At 54.7% G+C, this 21,779-nt stretch overlaps 1 protein-coding gene and 1 long non-coding RNA gene across 5 annotated transcripts in view; one reads left to right on the top strand and one right to left on the bottom strand.

The window, feature by feature from the left end:
* RASGEF1C (RasGEF domain family member 1C) overlaps nucleotides 1-21,779 on the bottom strand; it is a 61,928-nt gene that overhangs the window by 5,838 nt on the left and 34,311 nt on the right. For 3 of the 4 annotated variants that reach the window (XM_032464867.1, XM_032464870.1, XM_032464869.1), the window contains 8 exons: nucleotides 17,148-17,348; nucleotides 15,963-16,037; nucleotides 11,384-11,473; nucleotides 9,710-9,812; nucleotides 9,091-9,170; nucleotides 8,913-9,008; nucleotides 4,228-4,323; nucleotides 2,104-2,227 (listed from right to left, as the gene is read on the bottom strand). In XM_032464867.1, the coding sequence (XP_032320758.1) occupies nucleotides 2,104-2,227; nucleotides 4,228-4,323; nucleotides 8,913-9,008; nucleotides 9,091-9,170; nucleotides 9,710-9,812; nucleotides 11,384-11,473; nucleotides 15,963-16,037; nucleotides 17,148-17,348 (865 nt within the window). Of the gene's footprint in view, nucleotides 1-1,270; nucleotides 1,611-2,103; nucleotides 2,228-4,227; nucleotides 4,324-8,912; nucleotides 9,009-9,090; nucleotides 9,171-9,709; nucleotides 9,813-11,383; nucleotides 11,474-15,962; nucleotides 16,038-17,147; nucleotides 17,349-21,779 lie in introns of those variants that run through there. The other variant, XM_032464868.1, reaches the window with a different exon arrangement.
* On the top strand, nucleotides 10-17,578 carry LOC116658953. Its single transcript, XR_004314179.1, has 3 exons — nucleotides 10-978; nucleotides 1,338-1,340; nucleotides 17,569-17,578. It is a non-coding gene; the product is annotated as an uncharacterized LOC116658953 (long non-coding RNA).

Here is a 21,779-nt window from a genome sequence, read left to right as displayed (position 1 = left end):
TTGGGTGGAGGGAGGGACACGAAGAAGTGAGTCAGAATGGAAGGTGCCCCTCTTTGAGGGCATTCCAGAAGGGCTAGGACTTTATTTGTATGTCCACAGCGGAATTGCTGACTGGCACACAGCAGACTCCCTAGAAATACTGTTGACTGAAAGGGTGAATGAAATGCTCTCACTCCCCTTCCTGCCTCTAGTCTCTCCCCACCCCTCTCCTAGTATGCCTCTGACACATTTTATTGCCCAAGTTCCATTGGCAAATGACAACAGCCATCACAATAATAGTGTGGTAGGCTGAATAATGGCCCTAGAGATGTTCAGCTCCTAATTCCCAGGACCTGTGGATATGTTACTGTCTATGGTGAAAATGGACTTCACAGATGTGATTTAGTTAAGAATCTGGAGATGAGAGTATCCTGGATTATCCAGGTGGGCCCTAAATGCAATTACAAGTGTCCTGATAAGAGGGAGACAGAGGGAGACTTGACTACAGAAGGCAACATGATGGTGAAAGCAGACGTTGGAGGCATGAACTTCGAAGATGGAAGAAGGGACCACGAGCCAAGGAATACAGGCAGCCATTAGATGTCGTAAAAGACTAGGAAATGGATTTTCCCCTCAGAGCCTCCAGAAATAATCAGCTCTGCCAACACCTTGATTTTAGTCCAGTGGAACTGATTTTGGACTTGCTTACTTCCATAGTCGTAAGAGGATATATTTGTGTTGCCCTCAGTCACCAGATTTGTGGTGATTTGTCACAGCACCAATGAGAAGTGAACACAACTAGTACTGACTGAGTGCAGTCCTGTGGGCTTTGCTTGTGCCAAGTCAAGTAATTCTCACCACAACCCTGGGAAGTAGCTTCTCTTGTTACCCCACTTCAGTGTGGCTCAGAGAGGGTGCGAAAGCTGTCCAGGGTCACACAGCTTGCTGGGGTGGGAGCAGCCCAGGCTGATTTATCCATCAGGCTGCTGAACTTCTTATGTAGGTGGGTGGGGAGAATACTAGATATGGAAGAGATCCCCCTCCAAAAAGTTACTAGCTTCAAAATACAAAAAAATAAAATGACAAAATTGAAAGTATTAATAATTCAAAAGCAAAATCATTAAAAAGCCCTTTTCCCAGGGGCAGGTATAGCTCAGTGGTAGAGTGTGTGCTTAGCATGCACAAGGGCCTGGGTTCAATCCCCAGCACCTCCATTAAAATAAATAAGTAAATAAATAAACCTAATTACCTCCTCCACCTAAAAACCCAAAGCAAACAAAACAAAAACCTACAAAACAAAAAAGTCCTTCTCCCTAATTTTTTATTTTTAGCAGAAAATATTTTCCTGAGCATGGGAGCGGGTCCCTTTGTGAAAAGCTTGTCATGACGAGGAGCCAGGCTTCCTGTGTGCTGAGCAGGGACCTCCCAGGGTGGTACCAGGATGTCCTGGATCCAGAGAGCACTAACTACAGGGCCGCGCCTCAGGGATGATCAGCTCAGGCCAGAGGACTGTTTGCTTCTCCAGCATTTTCTCTTCCTGGAGGCGGCGGCCCCAGGACGTAGGCCCCCTTAGCAAATCCACAAGCAAATCTGTTGCATCCGACAAATGACCGGACGGAAATATTGACTTACTGGAGGGAACAGACATGAACAGCGTTCTGGAGAAAAGAGGCCTCATGCTGGTGTGTATTACACATGCGCACACACACATGCACACAGGCACTCACACGTGCTCTCACACACACCAGCTGTAGAGAGACCCACGACCAGCCCAGGGCTCCGCCATCCCCACATGAGCCCTGGGAGGATGTTTTTTTCTTAATCATTATTCATCATTAGGGTCAGGCATCGTTTAGGTTTACGATGTCGAACAGAATTCAAACTGTGCCTGGGGGATGCCTGGCCCTGGGGCCCCAACCTGCAGCTCCTCGGGCCCTGTCCTGTGCTCTGGGGGTTAGCAGCCATCCAGCTGGGGGATATGGTCTTCCCTGCTCCCTCCCAGAACCAGCACACATAGGCATAGTGCGTCCATGCTCAGAGCAGGGGCCCTGAATGGTGATGCAACCAAGGGACCGCCCACGAGCCCCATGGCTAGGGGCCAGGGAGGCCACGGGGCTGCCTTACCATCCTCGCTGAAGATGGGGGCAGTGTGCAGGTAGTGGGTGATGCTGGGGTCTTGCTCAAAGGGACACTCCACTTGTTTCCACCTAATGAACTCTCCAACTTGCTTGGCCAGCTCCAGAAATTTCTGCCAGGGACAGAGAGACACAAAATGGATGCACCCCCCGTGCCTGGAGGTCGCCTGTGACGGTGGGGCTGGCCCTGGCCAGGCGTCTCTCACCACCCGCAGGGAGGCCCACCTCTTGGGCGGGCAGGGTGGAACATGGGGCAGAAAAATGACAGTCACCCATCGGGAAAATTGGATGTTCCTCATGCCCTTCATTGCCTGTGAAGCATTTGCTGCGCCCAGCACCCAGGGTTCATCCGCCTCCCTTGTCGAGGCGGGAGAGCAGCCCTGGGCTGCGGCCCTCAGCGGTGGCGCATCCAGCTCGAGGTGGCCACTGCTGCAGTTTCATTCTGTTTATTTCCATGGTTACCTCCGCCTATGGCAAGTCATATATCTCTACTCACAGCCAGTGTGTTTATTTAGAGAATGATGCAAAACACTGAAATAAATATATTTAAGTCAAGTTTAAGTTAATTCATTTCAGTTGAATTTTGATTGAATACAACTTGAATACATTTATTTAATTTTTTTTTAAACAGTACTAACTTAGAGAAGGATCTTAAATACAAAGTTGTGACTGGGTGAGAACCCCACTCTGGTGCATTTTTTGACCAGTGTTGGTGGCTACGTCCAGCCCCCACCTCTCCCATAGCCCAAATCGGGCCACGTGAGTACCTTGTCTTTTTGCCCCTCATCGCCTACTCCCCCCACCGCCCTGCCACGGCCTCGGTTCTGAGACCAAGTCAAGGAGGGCAAAGTCAAGGTGTGCGCTGGGACCACCTGGAGAGTGCGCTCCCAGGCCCCCTTGGCCCCTGCAGTCTCACCCAAGCCCAGACTCTCCCATGTCACCTCCAGCCTGGATTGCCCCCTGGGATGCAGCACCCAGGCCGCTGCCAGACTGGGCTTCCTCCAGCCATGCTGGCCCTCAGGCCCGTGGGCAGCGTGTGAAGGTCTGCTGGGGTGTCTGTGATGCCCCACAGCACAGGCAGCCCCCTGCTAATGGGCCCAGGCATCCATCGTGGGCCCTGCCAGCAGGGGACATCTGCAGAGCCCTTGGCGGGCCGTGCGGCATGTCCACACCTCTTAGCCCCTTTGTATGGCCATGGCGGAAGCCCTGTTTCCCAGAGGGAGAGCCTGCGACCCAGACAGGGCAAGGGGCCGGCCCAGGGCTGACCGCCCCCTGGAGTTAGTTGGAAGCTGAGCAGGGCCAGCGCTAGGGTCGGGCTGGTCCTCTGCAGGAGAAGAGCCCCTTCCTCCCCATGGATTGGGGGGTGCCACTGCTCATGGCATGTTCTGTCTGACTCAGTGACCACCTGGGGTCACTGTCCTGTGCCCTCTGTGCATAGATCACCAGCCACTCTGAGACACAGGTACTGGGTGGGCCTGTGCGTGGGGTCAAGACACAGAGTGGATCCTCCTGGCCTGGCATCTGAGGAGCTTGTTTCTCAGGTGCCGAGACTGAGGGATGACAGCCCACTGCACAGGGGCCTCTCTCCGCTGTGGGGTCGAGGGAGGCATCCTGGAGGAGGGGACGCTTGAGCTGACAGTGGTGAGTGTTTGCAGAGGGAGAAGAAGTCTTTCTTTCCTTCTTCCCACTCTGCCTGATCACTTCCTCCTGCTGCTCAGGACCCCCCTTCTTTGGGAGGCCTCCCCTGACCCCCGTGAACTGTGGCTCCCCCGCAGCTTCTGTCATAGCACCTTGCCAGTTGTCACCGTGGGTCTGCAGAGCTGTCCTTCTCACCAGCCTGGTGCTCCTTAAAGACTAAAAGCCATGCTACTTCACCTCTGCTGGGCACAAGGCTGGCCCGGAGTGGGGAGCACTGCCTCCATAGCCCCAGCCTCTTTCTGTGGGAGATGTGGGGAGACCCCAGTAATCCCGCCCTGATGTCAGCTGCAAACTGCTGCACTCGGCCTTGGAGTCCTCCGTTAGTCCAACCTCTCAGGGCCAGCACTCCTGCTCTGGAAGCTTTTACCAGCCTGTCTAACTCGGTGGCAAGCCCCTCGAGGCCCCTGGACCCTACCTCAAAGTTGACGTGCCCATTGGGGAGGCGGTTGGCACAGCCCTCGTTCAGGAAGTAGATGTCTTTGATGAGCAGGCTGAAGAAGGGAATGACGATCTGGAAGGGAGAGGATGCAGGTCAGCCCTCAGCTGGCCTCCCCACAGGGGCTGCACAGGAGAGAGGCAGCCTTGCCAGCAGATACCCACCCCAGGGACCTCAGACGCAACCCCAGGATGCAGAGGGCTGGAGAGACTTCCTGGGCAAGACTGGCCATCCTGGGGGCTTCGTGGGTTACAGGCAACTTAGTATGCACCGTGGGGGGCAATTTGGAAACCACAAAGAAAGGAGGCACAAACTGGGTTCAGACTGTTTCCCTCCCAGGCCCCAGCAGACCCCCAGTGCTGACTGAGCCCTACTGTATGCGGCGCCCTTCCCCCTCATGTTGGGGCTGGGTGACAGACGCACGGCTCCGATCGCCTTTGAACATTTCTTCCACCCCCTGTTGGGAGAGGCCAGTGGGGGTGTCCCCCAACAATCTGAGGGTCCACAGACTGACGCATCCTGGCTTGCATGTCCCAGGAAGAAAAGTGTGTGCTGAGCACCCCGTTAAATACAAATGGGATGTGAATCATCCGTTGTGACATTCTGTGGCCTCCTTTTAAAATATGTATTTAACAATTTTCTTATTCTATGTCTTTCTTGATGCTAAAGAGGTAAGGCCAGAAAGCATCCCTGCTCCGGCTCCTGCAGGGACAGGGAAGGCAGGGATTCTGTGTTTCACGGTTAGGTGTCTTGCTTCTCCCTCCCTGCTCTGTACCTGCCCACCCCTAGAGAAAGGAGGCCACCTGCTGCCAGCTCAGCCCACCCCTGGGGAACCGGCTGGGTCGACCCTGTGTTGCAGGTTGAACTGTGTCCCTCAAAAAAGGATGACATGTCCTAAACCGCCGTGCCTGTGAACGGACCTAACTTGGAGACAGGGTCTTTACAGACGGAATCGAGCGAAGATGCACTCATCCCGGACTAGGTGGGCTGGTATTCTTATAAAAAGAGGGAAATCCATACACACACTGGGAAGGTGGTCATGTGAACACAGAGACAGAGATGGGAGTGATGTGGCCACTAGCCAACATGCCTGTGGCCATCAGAAGCTGAAGGACGCAGGGAAGGCTCCTCCCCTCAAGTGTTTGGAGGGAACATGGCTCTGCCAACCTTGATTTTGGTCTCTGGCCTCTGGAACTGTGAGAGAATACATTTCTGTTGTTCTAAGCTGCCCGGTTTCCATGCTTTGTTATGTCAGCCCCAAGAAACTAACGCACCTGCTCTGCCTTCAGGCTCCAGAGCTGGGCACGTGCAGCCAGTCCAGCCAGGGCCAGCTTCCAGCCCATCACCTTTGGGACCAGATGGTGAGTCCTGATATTTTTGGCTCAGGGAGTGCCTAGGTCACCCCCCACCAAGGTGACAGGGGCTGTGAGGTGAAGACCTGGCACTGACCACTTGGCATGGCACAGGAGCATGGATGGCTCAGCTGAGCAGGGCAGATGGGGAAACTGAGGCCCATCGGATGGCAGGGCCTGGCACGAGGCCATCCAGCTAGTGACCACCAGAGCCAGATTTAGCAGGGAGACCAACCACCTGGTTTGTCCAGGACAGAGGGGTTTCCCGGGATGTAGGATTTGTGGTACCAGTCCTGGGCACCCTGGGACGAACTGGAATTGACTAGATTTATGTCAGTTACACAAACATTGGCTCAGTCTTCTCTGTGCCAGGTGCTGGGGCTTGGGGACAGTGACTGTGTGTCAGACACATCCATTCCTAACCTCAGTGTAGCGGGAGACAGTCACAGGAATAACCAACAAAACGAGGAAGCCTCGTCTGGGACAGCTTTGTTACCCGCCTCACTGGGTTTAGTCCCTTTCTGTGTCTCAAAGAGCCTCTGCGTAAGCCCTTGTCATCAGGCATCGCGGTGGGCCTGGGTGCCACCGCGCCGAGCCGTACACGGAGGGGACCGTGTTTCGTCCTCATCACGGTCCTGTGCAGCAGGGCTCTGGTCGCCCCGCCGCACCCGTGAGGGAGCTGAGACCTGGAGGTGCCAAGTAACTCACTCACGCACACACACAGAGGTACAAAGCAGACGCAAAGACCCTATCTCCAAGTTAGGTCCCGTCACAGGCATGGGGGTTTGGGACGTGAACATCCCTTTCTGAGGGACACAGAGCCCTGTCCTGTCTTGTGCTCACTGTGCCAGGAGGGAGGGGGGCTTCGTCTGTCTCCCCGCCCCCCACACTGGTGCTAAGTCCAGGCCCAGTTCTGCAGCACGATGGCTGAATTGAGTTGGAGTAAGGAGACCGCCGAGGAGGGAGATTAAGGGCAGCGGGATTCTGGGGCCAGAGGCGGCTCCTCAGGGGCTTGGTGCAGGCTTCCTGGAGGCAGGGCCGCTGGGTGGTCCTTGAAGTGGTAGCATTTCCCATGTGCCAGAATGTCCCTCCACTCTGTTCACATGACTGTAAACCCAGGCCCCTGTTTTCTGGACCTGAGCAATTCCACCCGAACCCCGCTCAACCTGGAGGTCACCCAGAGAAGCCTGTGTGGAGGGGACTTTGTAACAGAGACCAGGGGAGGTGGAGGGGCAGACAAGAGCCAGCCACAGGCAGAAGGAAAACACAAAATGCCATGTCCACTGTGACCTTCTGGCCTCAGAGTTTCAGCTGGGGCACCAAGGGACTGCGAGAGCGTCTCCTAGCTAACTTCCTTCCTTCCTTCCTCCCCATCTCTTGACTTTCTTCCAGCTTTCAATTCTTCCTTCCTCCCTTCCTTGCACCCTTCCATCCATCCATCTGTCCTTCCTTCCTTCCATCCATTCTTCCATTGATCCATCCATCCATCTATCCATCCCTCCCTCCCTCCTGCATCCATCCATTCATCCATCCATCCATCCATCCATCCATCCAACCATTCTGTTCCATCCATTCATGCAGGAGCTTCTGAGGGTCTAGCCCATGGCCTGCATCTCTCTGGAGGCCAGAGGAGAATGCAGTGAAACTAAGTGCATAGCTCGGAAAGTCACCTGCCACAGCCCCAGGCCCGAAAGGGGTCCAGAGTGCAAGAACGCAAAGTCCCAGCCTGTCCATTCTGCCCTCGGGGTGGAAGAAAAGCAGCACAGAGCGCCAGTGCCAGGATTGACACCTCAGTGCAAAGGCTGCGGCCTACCCTCTGGCCCCCACACCACAGCCCAGCTCCTGGGCCATAAGCTGGAAACCCTGTGGCTGCCACGTGGCACCTGTGCCCCAGGAACGGGAGGCGGAAGAGACGGCAGACTCGGCGTCTGATTCCTGGCCCTGCTGCCTACTCGCCGGTGACGGGACAAGTGAGGCCTCCTCTCTGAGCCTCGGCCTCCTATTCTGGGAAGTGGCACTACTGCAGCCTACCTCATGGAACGGCTGTCAGAATTCAGTGGGGACACGGAGGCAAGTGCCCTCATGTGGCAGGTGCTCGGTGAAGTGAGGGCCTGCCTCTGCTGTCCTGGTTTTCCAGCTTCCTGGCTCCTGGGGGACAGGCTCACCTGCCCTGGGACTTGAGGACTCACCTGGTTAAATGCAGCAGCCCCTGCGCCAACCTCCCCGGGCCCCAGCCTGACAGCAAGGACAGCTAGCTGGATGGGACACAGCCGACAGCGCGGCCGGGGCCTGAGCACTTCTGCCGCAGGGGGCGGAGGCCGGGAAGGCCTGCCGAGCGGCGCATGCGTGCACCTCAGCCTGCCCCCAGACCTGACCACGCTTCCCTCTGACACGGCCTCAGAGTGACTTAAAGTTTCAAGAACAGCAATCTGTTCTGTTATCCCTCCAGCGGGAAACAGGCCTCCACAAGCCATGGCAGGGCCCTGTCTGCGTCCTCCCAAGTCCCTGCAAGAGACCAGACTGAAAGGGCACAGCGAGCCTTGGCGTCTCCTCCCCACGGAGATGAACAACTCTGACCATCAGGCTGGTGACAGGTTTCAGTCCAGGAGAGCACGGCCATCCCAGGGCCTGTGCGTGGCTTCCTTTATCAGAGGCCACTAGGAGGATTTACAGGAGAAATAAAATGGATCAGGGTGAGCGAAGACCCCTCAGATGCAAACGTGTAAGAACCAGACCTGTGAAGATGCAATCTGAGCGGCAAGAAACTTGGTTCAGTCATTTCCCAAAACACAAATTTGATGTGAGGCCATATCAATGAAGGTATTGCGTTTAGAGTAAGAAGGTGTAAGACCCTAGGTATTTGGAACCATAACTGACCTGAAACAGAGGGACTCTGACAAATGGAGCTGTTCAGAGAACAAAGGGGCCCAAGCGGGTCCACAGTACGGCCGGGCAGGCCTGGGGCTGTTGGCTCTGGAGGACAGGGGGAGGGGCCCTGGGCGCTCTGAAGGACTGGTGGGTGGAGGAGGGAACAGCCTCACTCTGTGTGGCCCTCCAGAGAGGACAGTCTCAGGTGGCTGACACAGTCCCACAAGGTTCCAGTTAGAGCTGCTTGGGGGTGGGTTGATCTGTTTGGGGAGGAGGTGAGTTCCCTACACTGGAGGCCTGTAAGCAAGGTGACATGACTATTACAGATGCTGTGGAAGGGCAGGGGGTTGGACCAGGTGACCTTCAAGTCACCACTCATGTTCTCTGAGGCAGCAGGTCTGGAGCAGGGAGGAGCTCTGTGGGCCAGGCACACTTCTGACCTACCTTCTCCCGGCTGCTGTGGGCAGTCAGGGAGCGGTGGGCTGCCCCGCGCAGGGCTGTCCTGTAGTTGCAGAAATTCCCTGTTGGGTCCATCTGGTGCTGGAAGGAGACAGGGAGGCACTTGGGCAGCTGTGTCCAGGGGACGGCGGGCGGCATTCTGCAGCCCAGCAGCCTCACTTACCTCGAGGATGAAAAACTTGGCCGTCTTCACTTTGGCCCAGGTCTTCTTCAGCCTTGAGACAGGACTCATGTTCATGCCAGCTGAGAGACAGAGGGCTGAGCTGGGGCAGGGCCGGGCTGAGGGGAGCTGTTCTGGGCCCAAAGACCCCCCCCCCGGCTCCCTCGAGCAGGCGGCCTCCTCTGTGAGGCCCTCAGCTGGCCTCGCCCCTTGGGCTGCACCCTGGCCAGGGCTGACCTTTGTGGTAGCCTCAGCTTGCCAGATGGTTGGGCGGGTGGGTGCTAATGGACACTGTGTCCAGGCGGGCCTGGCTTCTGTGTGTGCAGGGCCCTGGTCCTGGTTCCCACCACACTGGCTCTGTGCTGTGACCAGGGCCTGGTTTGGGCCCCTGCTCTCTCTGGATCTGGAGACACACTGCCAAGCTCTCAGCAAGCACCCTGAGAGGGCTGGGCTTGTCTCAAAAGGGGCACCTCCCCCGGACCTCCGGGCTGGGGGGATGTGGGCCCAGCCTGCAGCCCCTCCCGCTCAGGAGGCGTACCCTGGTCTGCACCCCTCCTGCCTGGGTGCCCCCACCCCACCCTCCTGGGAAGTGTGGCGGGCCCTGGCCAGCCGGCCCACTCACAGATGATGGCCATCAGGGAGTTGAAGTTGCCGATGTTGAAGCACTCACGGGCCACGTCGATGAAGAACTCGATCACCTGAGCCCTCTGTTTCTTCTTGGCTGGCTGGGGACAAGGTACCTGAGCCTCAGTGATGAGGTGTCCCACCCTGCCCCAACCAGACATCCTGCTTACCTCTCCTGTCCCTCATTAACCTTCTGCAAGCCCATTTCACAGCTGGGACTCTTGCTGGCAGGCCAATTGTAGCCCAGGGGCGTTTTTGTTTTTTTTTCTTTTTGGCCCTGGGCAGAGCCAGCACAGAGCCCCCTGATACGGAGGGTCAGGTCAGGGCTGGTGGGGGATACAGGAGCCACCTGCAGCATGGGAGGTGCTGGGGACCCCCCTCATGCCGTCCTTTTCCCTCAGGCCCAGCTCCAGAGCCCCCGCCCCCAGAAGCAGAAAGCACGGCTCCCTCACCGATCCTCCAAGCCTGTTCTCCCTGTCCAGGGTCGGGGGGCACATGCTGACCCTGAGGCCCTGTCCCCTGGCAGCCCTGCCGCTGCTTTCTGTCACCTGACTGCATGGCCCCAACCCCAGCTCCTGTCAAGTGCTTGAGACCCCCACCTCTGCTGGCTCAGAACCACCTCATGCCTCCCCCGGGTGCCCTAAGGGCTGCCTGACACCGGGGGGCTCAGTCCAGGCTTCACGCAGGTGAACCCCATCCTAGCTGCCAGGCCAGCGATGTCACATCAGAAGCTGGGGGTGGCCGGCACAGAACCCCATGCTGTTCTTTCCACACAGACTGCCTGTCACCAGGCGCTCAGCAGTGGTCCTTACTGCCACCAAGAAGTGTGCTGTGGTGTCTACAGAGTTGTGACATCCAAACCTCCTTAAGAGAGCCGCCCATCACAGGTGCCACCCTGTCCTTTGCAGGGCAGCCTGCAGGGTCACGGTGATGGTGATGGAGCCCGATGGCGGGGGACAAGGGCCAACCACTGGGGCGGATGTGGGCCTCCGACAGGAAGCCTCCCACAGGCCGAGGCTCACAGGTGGGCGCCTCCTTCTGAGCCTCCGCCCCCTCCTCTGTCACAGGTGTTGACCCTCAGCCTCTGCTTCCAGAGACCCCCCGACACATATGCTGCCTCCGTTCTTCCTGAGAGGGAGGCCCCTGGGCGTCGCCTGACCGTAGGAGAGGGGCTCGGGGGGTGGGCAGGGTGTGGCCCGGTGGGGCTGAAATCGGCGACGAGCACATTCAGCCCAGTGCTGCCTGGGCCTCCCGCTTTCCAGGAGCAGCCCGAGACCTGGACTTTCAAAGCGCAATCTCCCGATTCCTGAAGCTTGGGTTATTTCTACCTCTAAATCCCGAGTGAGCCAAATGGAACTCGGGTGCAGGCCAGGCTGCCCCAGGCAGCCAGATACAGGAAGAAGCAGGGCCCGCCCCCCTCTCCCTCTGCAAGCATCCCTCTGACACCCTCTGAGACTGGCCAGTGGATCCACGCCAGGCTGTACCCAGAAGGGAAATGTCACTCCAGGCAAGCCAGGTGACACTTGTGTCCCAGAGGGTGCCTAGTGTGGCCCTGAGGGGCGTGGAGACAGATGGGTGCCCGACGCCCTTCCGGGTCCCTCCCAGGTCGGCTCGTCTCAACCCCCTGGCCACCTCTGGCCACGCCAGGCCAGGGCCCCGGCTTTCTACGCACCATGCAGATCTCAGTAGCCACGAGGTAGCACAACCTGTTGAACCATTTCACGTAAGCCTCCAGGTTGTTAGTCTTCTCAGTGAAACAAGGCTAGGAAAGACACAAGGACCAGGCTCAGGCTTCTCGGCAATAACTTTTTGAACATGAATAACTTTTTGAAGCCAGGCACGAGCGCTATAGGCAATCTGGGAAATGCTGAAACCTCAAAACTATCCACAAACACTGGTGATTCGACAGGATCCTTCTAGTCTTTTTTTTCTATACACTTAAAGACGTAACTTAACGTGATGTATACACACATATATATCATATACCCACGTAACTTAACATGCTGTACATAGGTCATATGCCGACAGAGTTAATCCTTATTAGTCACAATTTCTGTTTGTGAATCTGTCTACTCCCTAAAATCTCACTTGCAACCCCCAGATTAACACTCACGGCACTTGCCGGTCACGGGGGGACACGCGCAGAGTGGAGGCACACCTGAGGCACCAGTGTGCCCGTGCACCCCCACCGAGGCTGAGCCCGGGGCGCCCAGCCTTCTGGTTCCAGCCCCCTCACTGTAAACACGTGTCCTTTTGGCAGTCTACTTAGTGTCAGGTTTTTGGCGCATTTTTGTGCTTTTTGCTGGTGATTTCACCACTTAAAGTGGCCCAAGCACCACGCTGAAGTGCTGCCCAGTGTTCCCAGGCGCACAAAGGCTGCAATGCGCCCTACGGAAAAGATACGCATTAGATGAGCTTCGTTCAGATACAAATCATACTGCTGTTGGCCGTGACTTCCATGTTATTAAATCAGCTACGTATTAAATACGAAGTCTTTAAAACAGAAACACAGGTAAATCAAGGTTATGTATTGACTGGTTGATGAAAATGTTGTGACAAGAGGCTTGCAAGGAACCTAACCCTGTATTTTCCCCAGAAGCAGCGTCTTGGCATTTGCTCACTCAGTGTTCATGATGACCACAGGACACAGTGACTGCAGATAAGAACCACCTGTGTCTGTGTGTGTTTCCCTCTCTGTAACCGTACATAGATTCCTACATTTCCCCCACACGGACCTTTTCATGTGCTATAAACTATCCTTGGGAAACATAATTTTAAAAACCGACGTAAACCAGTCCACTGTATTAAGTTACCACGATTTCAAACAGTCCAAAAAAAGGTAATGAAAGGAGGAAAAAAAAATCCAGAAAAGGTAAAGAAGACAATTGCAATATACAATGGAAGACAGTAAAACAAATCCCTACAGAGCAGTAATTACAACCATTGTCATTAAAAAAAAAAGAACGTAGCATATCTTACTAGTAACTTTTATATTGGTCACATGCTTAAATTATATTTTGTACATACTGGGTTAAATAAAGTCTATTATTAAAAATTTAAAAAGTCTAGTCTTGCTATTTTCAAGAGATACACCCCAAATCCAAGGATGCAAGTGAAAAATAAACAGAAAAATACATATGGCAAATATCACATAGCTCTATTAACATCAGACAAAATAGACTTTAAGGCAAAAAAGACTCTAAGTAAAAAGTGTTAGGAGAGTTTAAAGGGTAACTGTATAATATAAAAGCTTTGATTTATTGAGAATATGTTACGAGTCTAAATTTCTTTGCGCCTAATAACACAGCTTCAAAATATGGAGGCAAAAATATCTAGAAAGGTAAGTTCTTGATAAGGAGGAAGTTAAGAACACCTGTTCATTAAAAGACACAAGAATGAAAATGAAAAAGCAAAGCAACCAACCAGGAGAAGAAATTGGCAGCATATTTAGCTGACAAAGAATCACTCACCAGCATATATTTTAAAAAACCCACACAAAACCCTTAAAAATCCTTAAGAAAAAGACAAATCACCAATAGAAAACTGGACAAAAATCAGAAACAGGCATTTCATAGAAGAGAAAAGAATGTCCAAAACACACGAAAAGATGTTCTGTTTGACGGTTTGACAAAAATTAAGAAGTCTGACAACGTCAAGGGCCAGCGAGGCTGCAGAACAAGCAACCCCCTGCGGCAGCGAAAACGACAGCCTCCCCGGCGTCTCCGGGCCACTGACAACGCCTAATACAAGGCCAGCGCTATGTAAGTAGCCGCCTGGGCGCACAGCAAATTCAAGTTTTGCTTTTCAAACTTTCCAGAATTTTGTGTTTTTCTAATATTTTTGATCTGAGGTTGGAGGAATGCGTGGACGCAGACCCCGCAGATAGGAGGCAGGACTGCCGCACACAGGAGTCTGACGGTCGTCTCGCGGAAAAGCGCCAGCGGAACTGACCTGTGGGCTGGCCTTGACTGGTGGAACACTGCTCTTACTTGAAAGGACTGACCCATTATGGTCACTCAGACTTCAGTATTTGGCTGACATTTCCTTGAAAATCAACAGAATGAGCCTGTAACTTCAAGGAAAGCAACTGATACTATTTGTCACCAAATTCAAGTTTTCAGGAGAAAATTGGGAAACATATAAATCATGCCTCTGGAGCTTGACTTCCTAATACTTGAGAACTTTTTTTATTTTTGCATGAGATCAGTAGTGATGTTAATGAATATAAAAATATCATATAATGAAATATGCCAACATTCGGAAGATCTGCTTGATTCAGCAAAACTATATTTTCCAAGTGGCCAATCACATGCCTGTCACAAAATCATGGACAAAAAGATCACTCAGGGTGCAGGACGGACCAATGGATTTTAATGTCATAGAGTATTTTCTGGTTCCAAATTGCAACCAATCTTAAAAAAACTACCACTTGCTGAATTTTAGTGTAGTGTCAAAGAAGATCGTTCACAATTATCTGAAAAGGCTGTAAAATACTCCTCCCCTTTCCAACTACGTGTTTGTGTGAGGTTGGATTTTTCAACCAAAATAATGCACATCAAGAGACTAAATGCAGTATTAGATTAATAAGAGAACCCAGCTGTCTTCCACTGTCAGTCAATAAAGAGATTTGTGGAAATACTGTGAAACAAAATCAGTCTTCTCAGTAATTTTTTATTTTGGAAAACAGGGCTATTTTTCATAAAATATGTAACTTATGTTAACATATAATGGGTTATTATTTTTGAATAAATAAAAATTTTAAAACTTATTGGCTTTACTGGCTAATACAATAAATGCTGGTTGATATTATTAATCTACATAACCAGAAGTTCTTTGAAGTCCTCCATAGTTGTTAAGGGTGGAAAGGCATCCTAAGACCAAAGCCCTTGAGAACTGATGCCCTAGGAAAAAATGTCCCTTCATACGTTGGAAATACTTAAGAATGCTCACAGCAGCAGTATCTGTAATAGCCATGGGGCTGGAAACAACCCAAATCTTCATCCCCAGTAGCGTGGGTAAACAGATACCACGTGCAACCTCGATGTATTTCACAATAAAAGAAATAATACTTGGAAATGGCCAAAGCCCCAAACAAAACAAAACAAAACAGAAAAATACCCACGAGGAGCAGCCAAGTCTCTTTTCCACGCCTGCCCCCAGCCCCAGGCTGGGCTCCCGAGAGTGCCCAGTACTCCTAGAGACTGCCCACACGTGTGCGAGCAAATGCGTATCACGCACCCCCTTTTTGCTGGTGCTACACGGACGGTCACACACTCTGTCACCGCTGTTCATTCTACTTTCCTCCCTCGACGATGGACCTTTGGGGATTATTCCACTCCTACAGTTGCTCTCATCCTTTTTAAGAGTTGCCTAGGGTTCTACGTATGGATGTCGTAGAGTTTTTAATGCAGACCCCACGGATGGTAAGGTAGTTTGCTTCCAGCCTTTGGTCATAAAGCCCAGAGAGACAGCCCATGTATCTTTGTGCACGTGGGTGTGCATATCTTCAGGATGAATTGTTAGCTGTGGGAAGCTGGGGTCCAGAATGTACATTCCGAGTGCTGACGCACTTGCCCTGCTGCCCTCCAGAGTGGCCGTGCCAGTTTCACCCCCTCCGGCCGTGGATGAGTGTCCCTCCCCCTACACATGCACACCCACAATGTTTAACCTTTGCTTATCTGAGAGGTGAAATATGATTGTACATTTAGTTTGCATTTCTTTTACTAGGTGCCAGGGCTGAAGACAGAATGGTTTCTGTTCTGGTTCAGATTTAACTCCTTGATAAGCACCAGGCAAACCGCTGGTTGGGCTGTGAGAAAGGAGGGGCCGGCTCTCAAATTCGGTCTGTGGACCATGTCCTGAGCGCCTGGCGCACCTTCAGAGGGAAGAGTGTGCACCCATCCGTGGGCAGCGTGCACCAGCTCTTCCCCCGAGTGGCCGCTAGAGGGCACCGGCGCCCACCGAAACGCACCGGGAGGGCGCACGGGGGTCTTGCAGCGGCCCCGGTGCGCCCTCCCCCCTCCCCCTCCCCACCCTGCCCTCCCCTCCGCCCTCGCTGGGTAGGTGACCTGGCCCACCCTCCCGGGCTTCCCCGGGACTCAGAGCTGAGGGTCTTGGGCTAGGGACAGGGTGGAGTGGGCACGGCCGCTCCAAGCCCAACTGCTCTGCTCTAGGCCCCTCCAATGGGGATCCCCCACAGGGGCCAGAGGGTAGGGGTCACTGCTGGGACAGTCCATCCAAGGGCCTTTTACCTTTGTGCTGGCCAGAGGGTCCTTGTTCACGAAAGCCTGGACAAACTCCTCGGGTCCAATGTGTTGAAGTCGTTCCTGCACCAGAAGGAGAGTCAGGAAAAGGGGAAGGTAAGGGGAGGGAGGGGGTGCCCCCTGGGGGCCTGGCATGGGCTGCGGCAGCTCCCTGTCTCAGCCCACCTGCCTGCTCACTGGGCTCCACGGTCCCGTTCTGGGTTGTCATGGAGCTCAGCAGTGTCCTGAAGGGGGCAGCCCCCCTTTTCTATGCCGAGGGGCTACTGCAGTTCATGAGGTGGGGGAGGGGAGGCAGGGTTCAGTGTCCCCATGGGGAGTGCTTGTGGAATGTGATCCTAGGAAACCAGGCTCGACATTGGGTAATTGAAATGACCTGCTCCCTCCAGGGTTGGCCTAGTGGCTAAGAGCATGGAGTCTGGGGCAGAATTGAATCCTGGCTCTGTCCCTTCTGCTGTGTGACTTCTGGTAAATCACTTAAACTCTCTGGGCCTTGGCGTCCTCATTTGTGAAAAGGGACTGAGACTAGCACCTACCTGACAGGGTGGTGGGAAGATAAAATGAGAGAGTACATGTACGTGTTGAACACAGTGCCTGGAACCAGCAAGGGCATCTTAAGTGCTGGAGGTTTAAAAGAAAAGAAATCTACCCGCTACCTCCCTCTCTCTGGGGCAGGCCCTTTGCGCTCTGCATCTACAAGGAACCCAGTATGCTGAAGGCTAGGCCCCGGCATCCCCTTCACAAACAGGAGGGCTGTCTGGGCTTCCCTGAAAAGCTGAGTGGGTGCAGTGTGACTGTGAGTCCTGGAGGGGGAAGTGAGGTCCTCTTTTCTTTCCCAGGCGCTAGTTGTGACACGGTCACACATCAGGAGGTGTCAGAGCCAGGATCTGAACCCAGGTCCTCTGTCCCAGGCCTGGACTCTCAGGCAGGCCAGAGGTCAGAGTTGGGTGGGGCTGGCCCCTCCAGCCCTCCTGTTCCTCACCCCAGGAGCGGTGAGAGACTGCTCCAGAGTCAGGGCTCTCTGGAGACGCCTAGTTGGCCCTGAAGAGATGGGCTCAGGCCATGGGTTAGTCTGAGACTGGGGTGGGGGGGGCAGATGGGGGGTGGGGGGGTGGCCAGCTGTTCTCAGTGTTCCAGGCTCTGGGTCTGGCCAGAGGGCGGCATGGGCCTGCTCACCAGCTCCACGTGGGTCAGCTGCTGGGCCAGCGTGTAGGGGTCACTGCAGATGTCCAGGAGCTCCCTGTGGATGGAGGCCGGAGGCTTGGTCCTGTAGGAGATGGGCTTGTCGGCGCCCAGCAGGCTTTCCGGCCTTTGGCCCAGAGCCGCCAGCTTCTGGTGCAAAGCCTGCAGGAGCTGATGCACCCTCTTCCGGTAGGCCTGGAGCGGGGCGGAGAGAGGCTGCTCAGGCCTGGACACCCGTCTCCCCACAGCTAATATCTGAGGCAGGCAGGCTCCCCCGCCGGCAGGGATGGGCTGCTCCAAGGCGTGCCCGCACCTGCCCTCACCCTGAAGCAGGACCCAGTCCAGGGCAGGCTGGGGTTGGGGCCACCGTCAAGACTGGCTGGGAGAAGCCTGCAGGATTATCAGGGGAGCCAAGAAGAGCACACATCAGGGAGGGTGACCAGGGTCCACAGCTGCCCTCGCCGTGTGGGCGGAGGGGTGGGGGGATGGGCACTGCCAGGGAGCTGGAGGGAGAGGAAAACGAGACGTGGAATGGGCTCTGCCCAGGGCGCTGGCCCTTTCCCCTCCTGTCTGCCCGGCCTAGCTCAGAGAGGCCTTCGCTGACTGGCCTTGCTGTCCACCCACTGCCCCGGGCAGTCCTTCTGCAGCCACCCTGTGTGACTTCCTTACAGGACCACTGTGGGAGACGGTCAGGGTGGTTTACTCCGAGTGATAGCTAGGCAGGGGCAGGGAAGACTGCTGACCTCTCTCTGTCACAGCCCAGGGCATGCAGTGGACACTTGATAACCGTTTACTGGACTGACATCCCTCATCACATAGCTCGGATGGGATTTTGACCCTGGGCTTGGCATAGGGACCACCCTTTCATCCCAGGGGGAAACTGATTATCACCCCTCAAAGACCCCAGTTTCCTAGGAAGGTGTTACTAGACTAGCTGGGTTTACTAAGCAAGAGTGTCCACACATTCCCAAAGGTTTGGTCGGTAACCCACGGAACAGGGCCCCCCCCCGACCTGTCCACAAATGGCTCTCCCAGAGGTGGAGTCAGCCCCCTTGAGCCAGCAGCCGGCCTGGGAGTGGTGGTGGGCATCCAGGGCCTGGCTTCCTGGCAACAACGAGGTGTCAGGCAGACAGGTGGAGTGTCCAGCAGGGCCTGGTCCCAGAGGCCTCGGAAGATAATGGCTGCTGGACAGTCAGTACTGCGAGGTAATTTCAGGTAGAAAGAGGGCACTGTCTTCATGCTGCTTTGAAACAGACCCAGAGGCATTTGCAGATGGGGCAGAGGGCTTTCCCGGGGAACTCCATGGTTCCTCAAGTCCCTGATGGGGCTCGAAGGAGCACTAAGTCCAGCCCTGGTGATGCCCAGAGCTCTGGTGGTGGACATGGTGTCCCAGCCCCTTATGAAAGTTTCTCTGTGGAGTGGCCAGGGCAGCTGTGGCAGAGCCCTCAGGACACAGGGAACCCTGACCCAAACCCTAACACTCACCCTAACCCTAATCCCAGAGCCGTGGAGGGCAGACCCAGGGCACCCAGGGGTTGGCTGGGCAGCGTGGGGTAAACTGAGGTCCGACTCTTCCCTTTGTCACCTATGGAAGAAACATCCCCACTCAGCTTTGCTGCATACAAAAGCATGGTCAGCACGCTGCCTCCCAGGTCCTCATTTGAGTGCTGGGAAGATGTGCGTTGAGTCCAGCTAGAGCCAGCCCCAGTGACACAGTCAGTCACCGCTGAGCCCCACCTGACACCTCCACCAGCCCCCATCTCTCCACTGCCCAGCCAGTTGTCTTGGGGTGGCCACACTGGCTATTGAGTTCCCACATCTCCACTCATCCCTCCAGCACCCCATCTGGCTCCACCCCCGTCACCATCAGACGGTCTCCTGCTGTCACCCCAGACTTCCCGTCATGAAAGCCAGGGGCCACATCTCAGGAGTACCTGCCTCAGTGGCCCGGTTCCTCCTGCCTTGGGTTGTTAGCAGGATTGTCTGTCTGCACTGCGGTTGGATGCTGAGTTCCTCCTGCCTCCATCTATCCCTCTCTTTTCCACTTAATTTTTTTCCCAGTGGTGTTAACCTCCAGCTTTTCTGTTGGTTCTTTCCCAAATCTTCTGCCTGCCTCCCCTCTGAATGTGGAGATGCTCTTTGACCTCTTTGACCTCCTCTCATTTTCTCAGATTTCTATGCCCTGTGGCCATGGCCTGGGAGATGTCAGTGAATCTGGGCAGGCTCGGGGACCCGGGACCTATCACTGAGAATGCCGAGATGTTCCTGGTCAGGAGCCCACATCTGAAGCACCAGGGAGTGCCCAGCATGGCTCAGCAATCCCCTGGTGGCTCAGCTGCCCGCCCGCTGGGAGGACAGGGGCTGGCCTGTCTTTGCGATCGTTCCCACGGAGCCTGGGCTGTGTGCACAGAGCTGGCTGCCAGTGCAGAGGTCATCTCTCCAGTGGTGGCCTGCATGGTGGCCATGGTTCTCCAGGTGCCTCCATCCAAGTTCTCTTGGACCGGTGTTTTGTGATTAGAACCCATTTCTGGCCAGACAAGTACTGGCCCTTGTTTATGGGGTTTCCTGAACACGCCCACCCGAGCCAGCCCGTGGCCGATGTCCTATGGGCTCAGCCCACCTGCACGGGCAGGAGCCCTGCACCCCCCAGCTGGCTACCCCTGTCAGCTTCCCAGCACTCACGCCCTTGTGGGGAGCAGCAGCCAGCTGTGCGAGGAGAAGGCAGGGCCAGTCCCTGGGAGCACTGCCTGTCACGCCCGCCTCCTCCTTTGGCCAGCCCAGTGGGGGTGGCCAGGGCACCGCGGTCCCCCTGTCCTGTCTCCCTCTGGCCTTCCCTGGGATCCCCCAGTCTCCCTCAGCCTCGGCATTGGCCTTCCTGAGCTGAAGCTGCTGAGCCCAGTCTGCTGGGAGCCTCCCCCCAAGGAAGGGTCTTCTGCCCAGCAGAGGGTGGCCCGGAGCAGGCACCTTGATACAGGGGCTGGGGTGGAAGGCTTGGATGGATTCTCCAGGACCCAGAGTCATGGAAAATGGCCTTCTCAGCTCCCCGCCGGCCCTCTTGTTCTCAGCTACCGAGAGGAGGTGGAGAGCACAGTGAGGGCATGAGTCTTCCGGGAAACGGCAGAGGGGGCAGGAAGAAAGAGAAAGCGGTCGCCTTTCACAGCCACTTCGATGGGAGAGCCTGACTCTGCCCTGGCCCTCTACTATCTCCTCCCCACCGCTGAGCAGCACTGTTCTCCTCACAGCCCTGAGAGGGGGGAATTATCATCTTTCCTCTTACAGAAGTTAACCGAAGGCTCAGAGAGGTTAAGTAACTTGCCCAAAGACACACAGCTCTGAAAAGGCTTGCGCTCACCTCACTGCATTGTGCATAGCACTTTGTATCATTTGATCCTATCCCTGTGTAAGAAATCCTTTACAAGATAATGCTGTCATATTTTTGGAGCAAAAGATATAATGTCTATGATTTGTTTAAAAAATAATTTGGAGGGAGGGGGAAGTGTGTGAGGGGATAGAAGAAACAAGTTTGGCAGAACGTTGATACCTGTTGAAGCTAGGGGATGTGCACACAGAAGTCCATGGTTTCTATTGTCTGTCTGTGTATGTTTGAAATGTTCCATAACAAAAGTTCCATAAAAGTTCAAGATAATCCCCATGTGTCTGAATTTTGGGAGGAATTTGTTCCTCATCATAGCTCACATTCACCGAGTGCTGAAATGAGAGCACGTGTGACTTTAGAGACTTTCTGACGCAAAGCTGTGCTGTGGGAACAGTCATTATGTCCATTTTACAGATAAAGCTGAAGTTCAGAGAGGGAAAGTGTCTTACCCAGAGTCACACAGCTGTGGTTCCTGAGCCTGGATCTGGGCTCAGGAGGTCTGACCCACACCCCATGTTCTGAGTCCTGCGGCCCTGCCCCACCGGTTTGGCTCAGGGCTCACCAGCTCCTTTCCAAGCTGAGGCTGTGCCCGTGCTGGGAGGGCTGCAGCCCACCTGCAGCATTCAGGGGCGAAACAGCGCCCATAGGACATCCCCCTGAAGCAGGTGCTTTTTGGGGCAGGGCAACTAGGGGCTCACAAAGACACACGGGGCGCCCCAGCCTGGGTCTGCATGGGTGGGTGGGCAGCTCACACTACTCAGCACACTTAATTGTATTCCAATGAAAGGAATAAGAAATGCCCCGAGTGAGTTATTTCTGCTCTGAAAACCCACGCCTGGTGGGTGACTGCTTTCAACAGCCCATTCACGGGTCTTGGTTGGAGCTTATTTTCATAGTTAAAAAAGAGTGCCTAGCACAGCCCTGACAGATTCTTGGGTGGTTGGTAAGGAGGCACTGCTTCTTGAGGAGACAAGCCCAGGACTTACAGCTGTCCCACACCACCATGGCCAGAATGGCAGAGTCTGCCTCTGAAATGGCTCCACCAATGGCAGAGGTAGGTCTGATAAGGGAAGATAATCCATTTGGTCAATGGCTTAGACCTCACACTGCTTGAAAGCCTATTGGGGGTGGGGGTAAGGAGATAACTCAGGAGAGTGGGCTCTTACCCCACTACACGCCCTCTACTCCAACCATCCATCCATCCATCTACTGTCCCTGCACCCATCTCTTCTCCACCCATCTGTCATTGC

The sequence above is a fragment of the Camelus ferus genome, chromosome 22, assembly GCF_009834535.1.
Source record: "Camelus ferus isolate YT-003-E chromosome 22, BCGSAC_Cfer_1.0, whole genome shotgun sequence".
In the NCBI taxonomy this organism is placed as follows: Eukaryota; Metazoa; Chordata; class Mammalia; order Artiodactyla; family Camelidae; genus Camelus; species Camelus ferus.
This window is presented reverse-complemented; position numbering and strand designations above follow the sequence as displayed.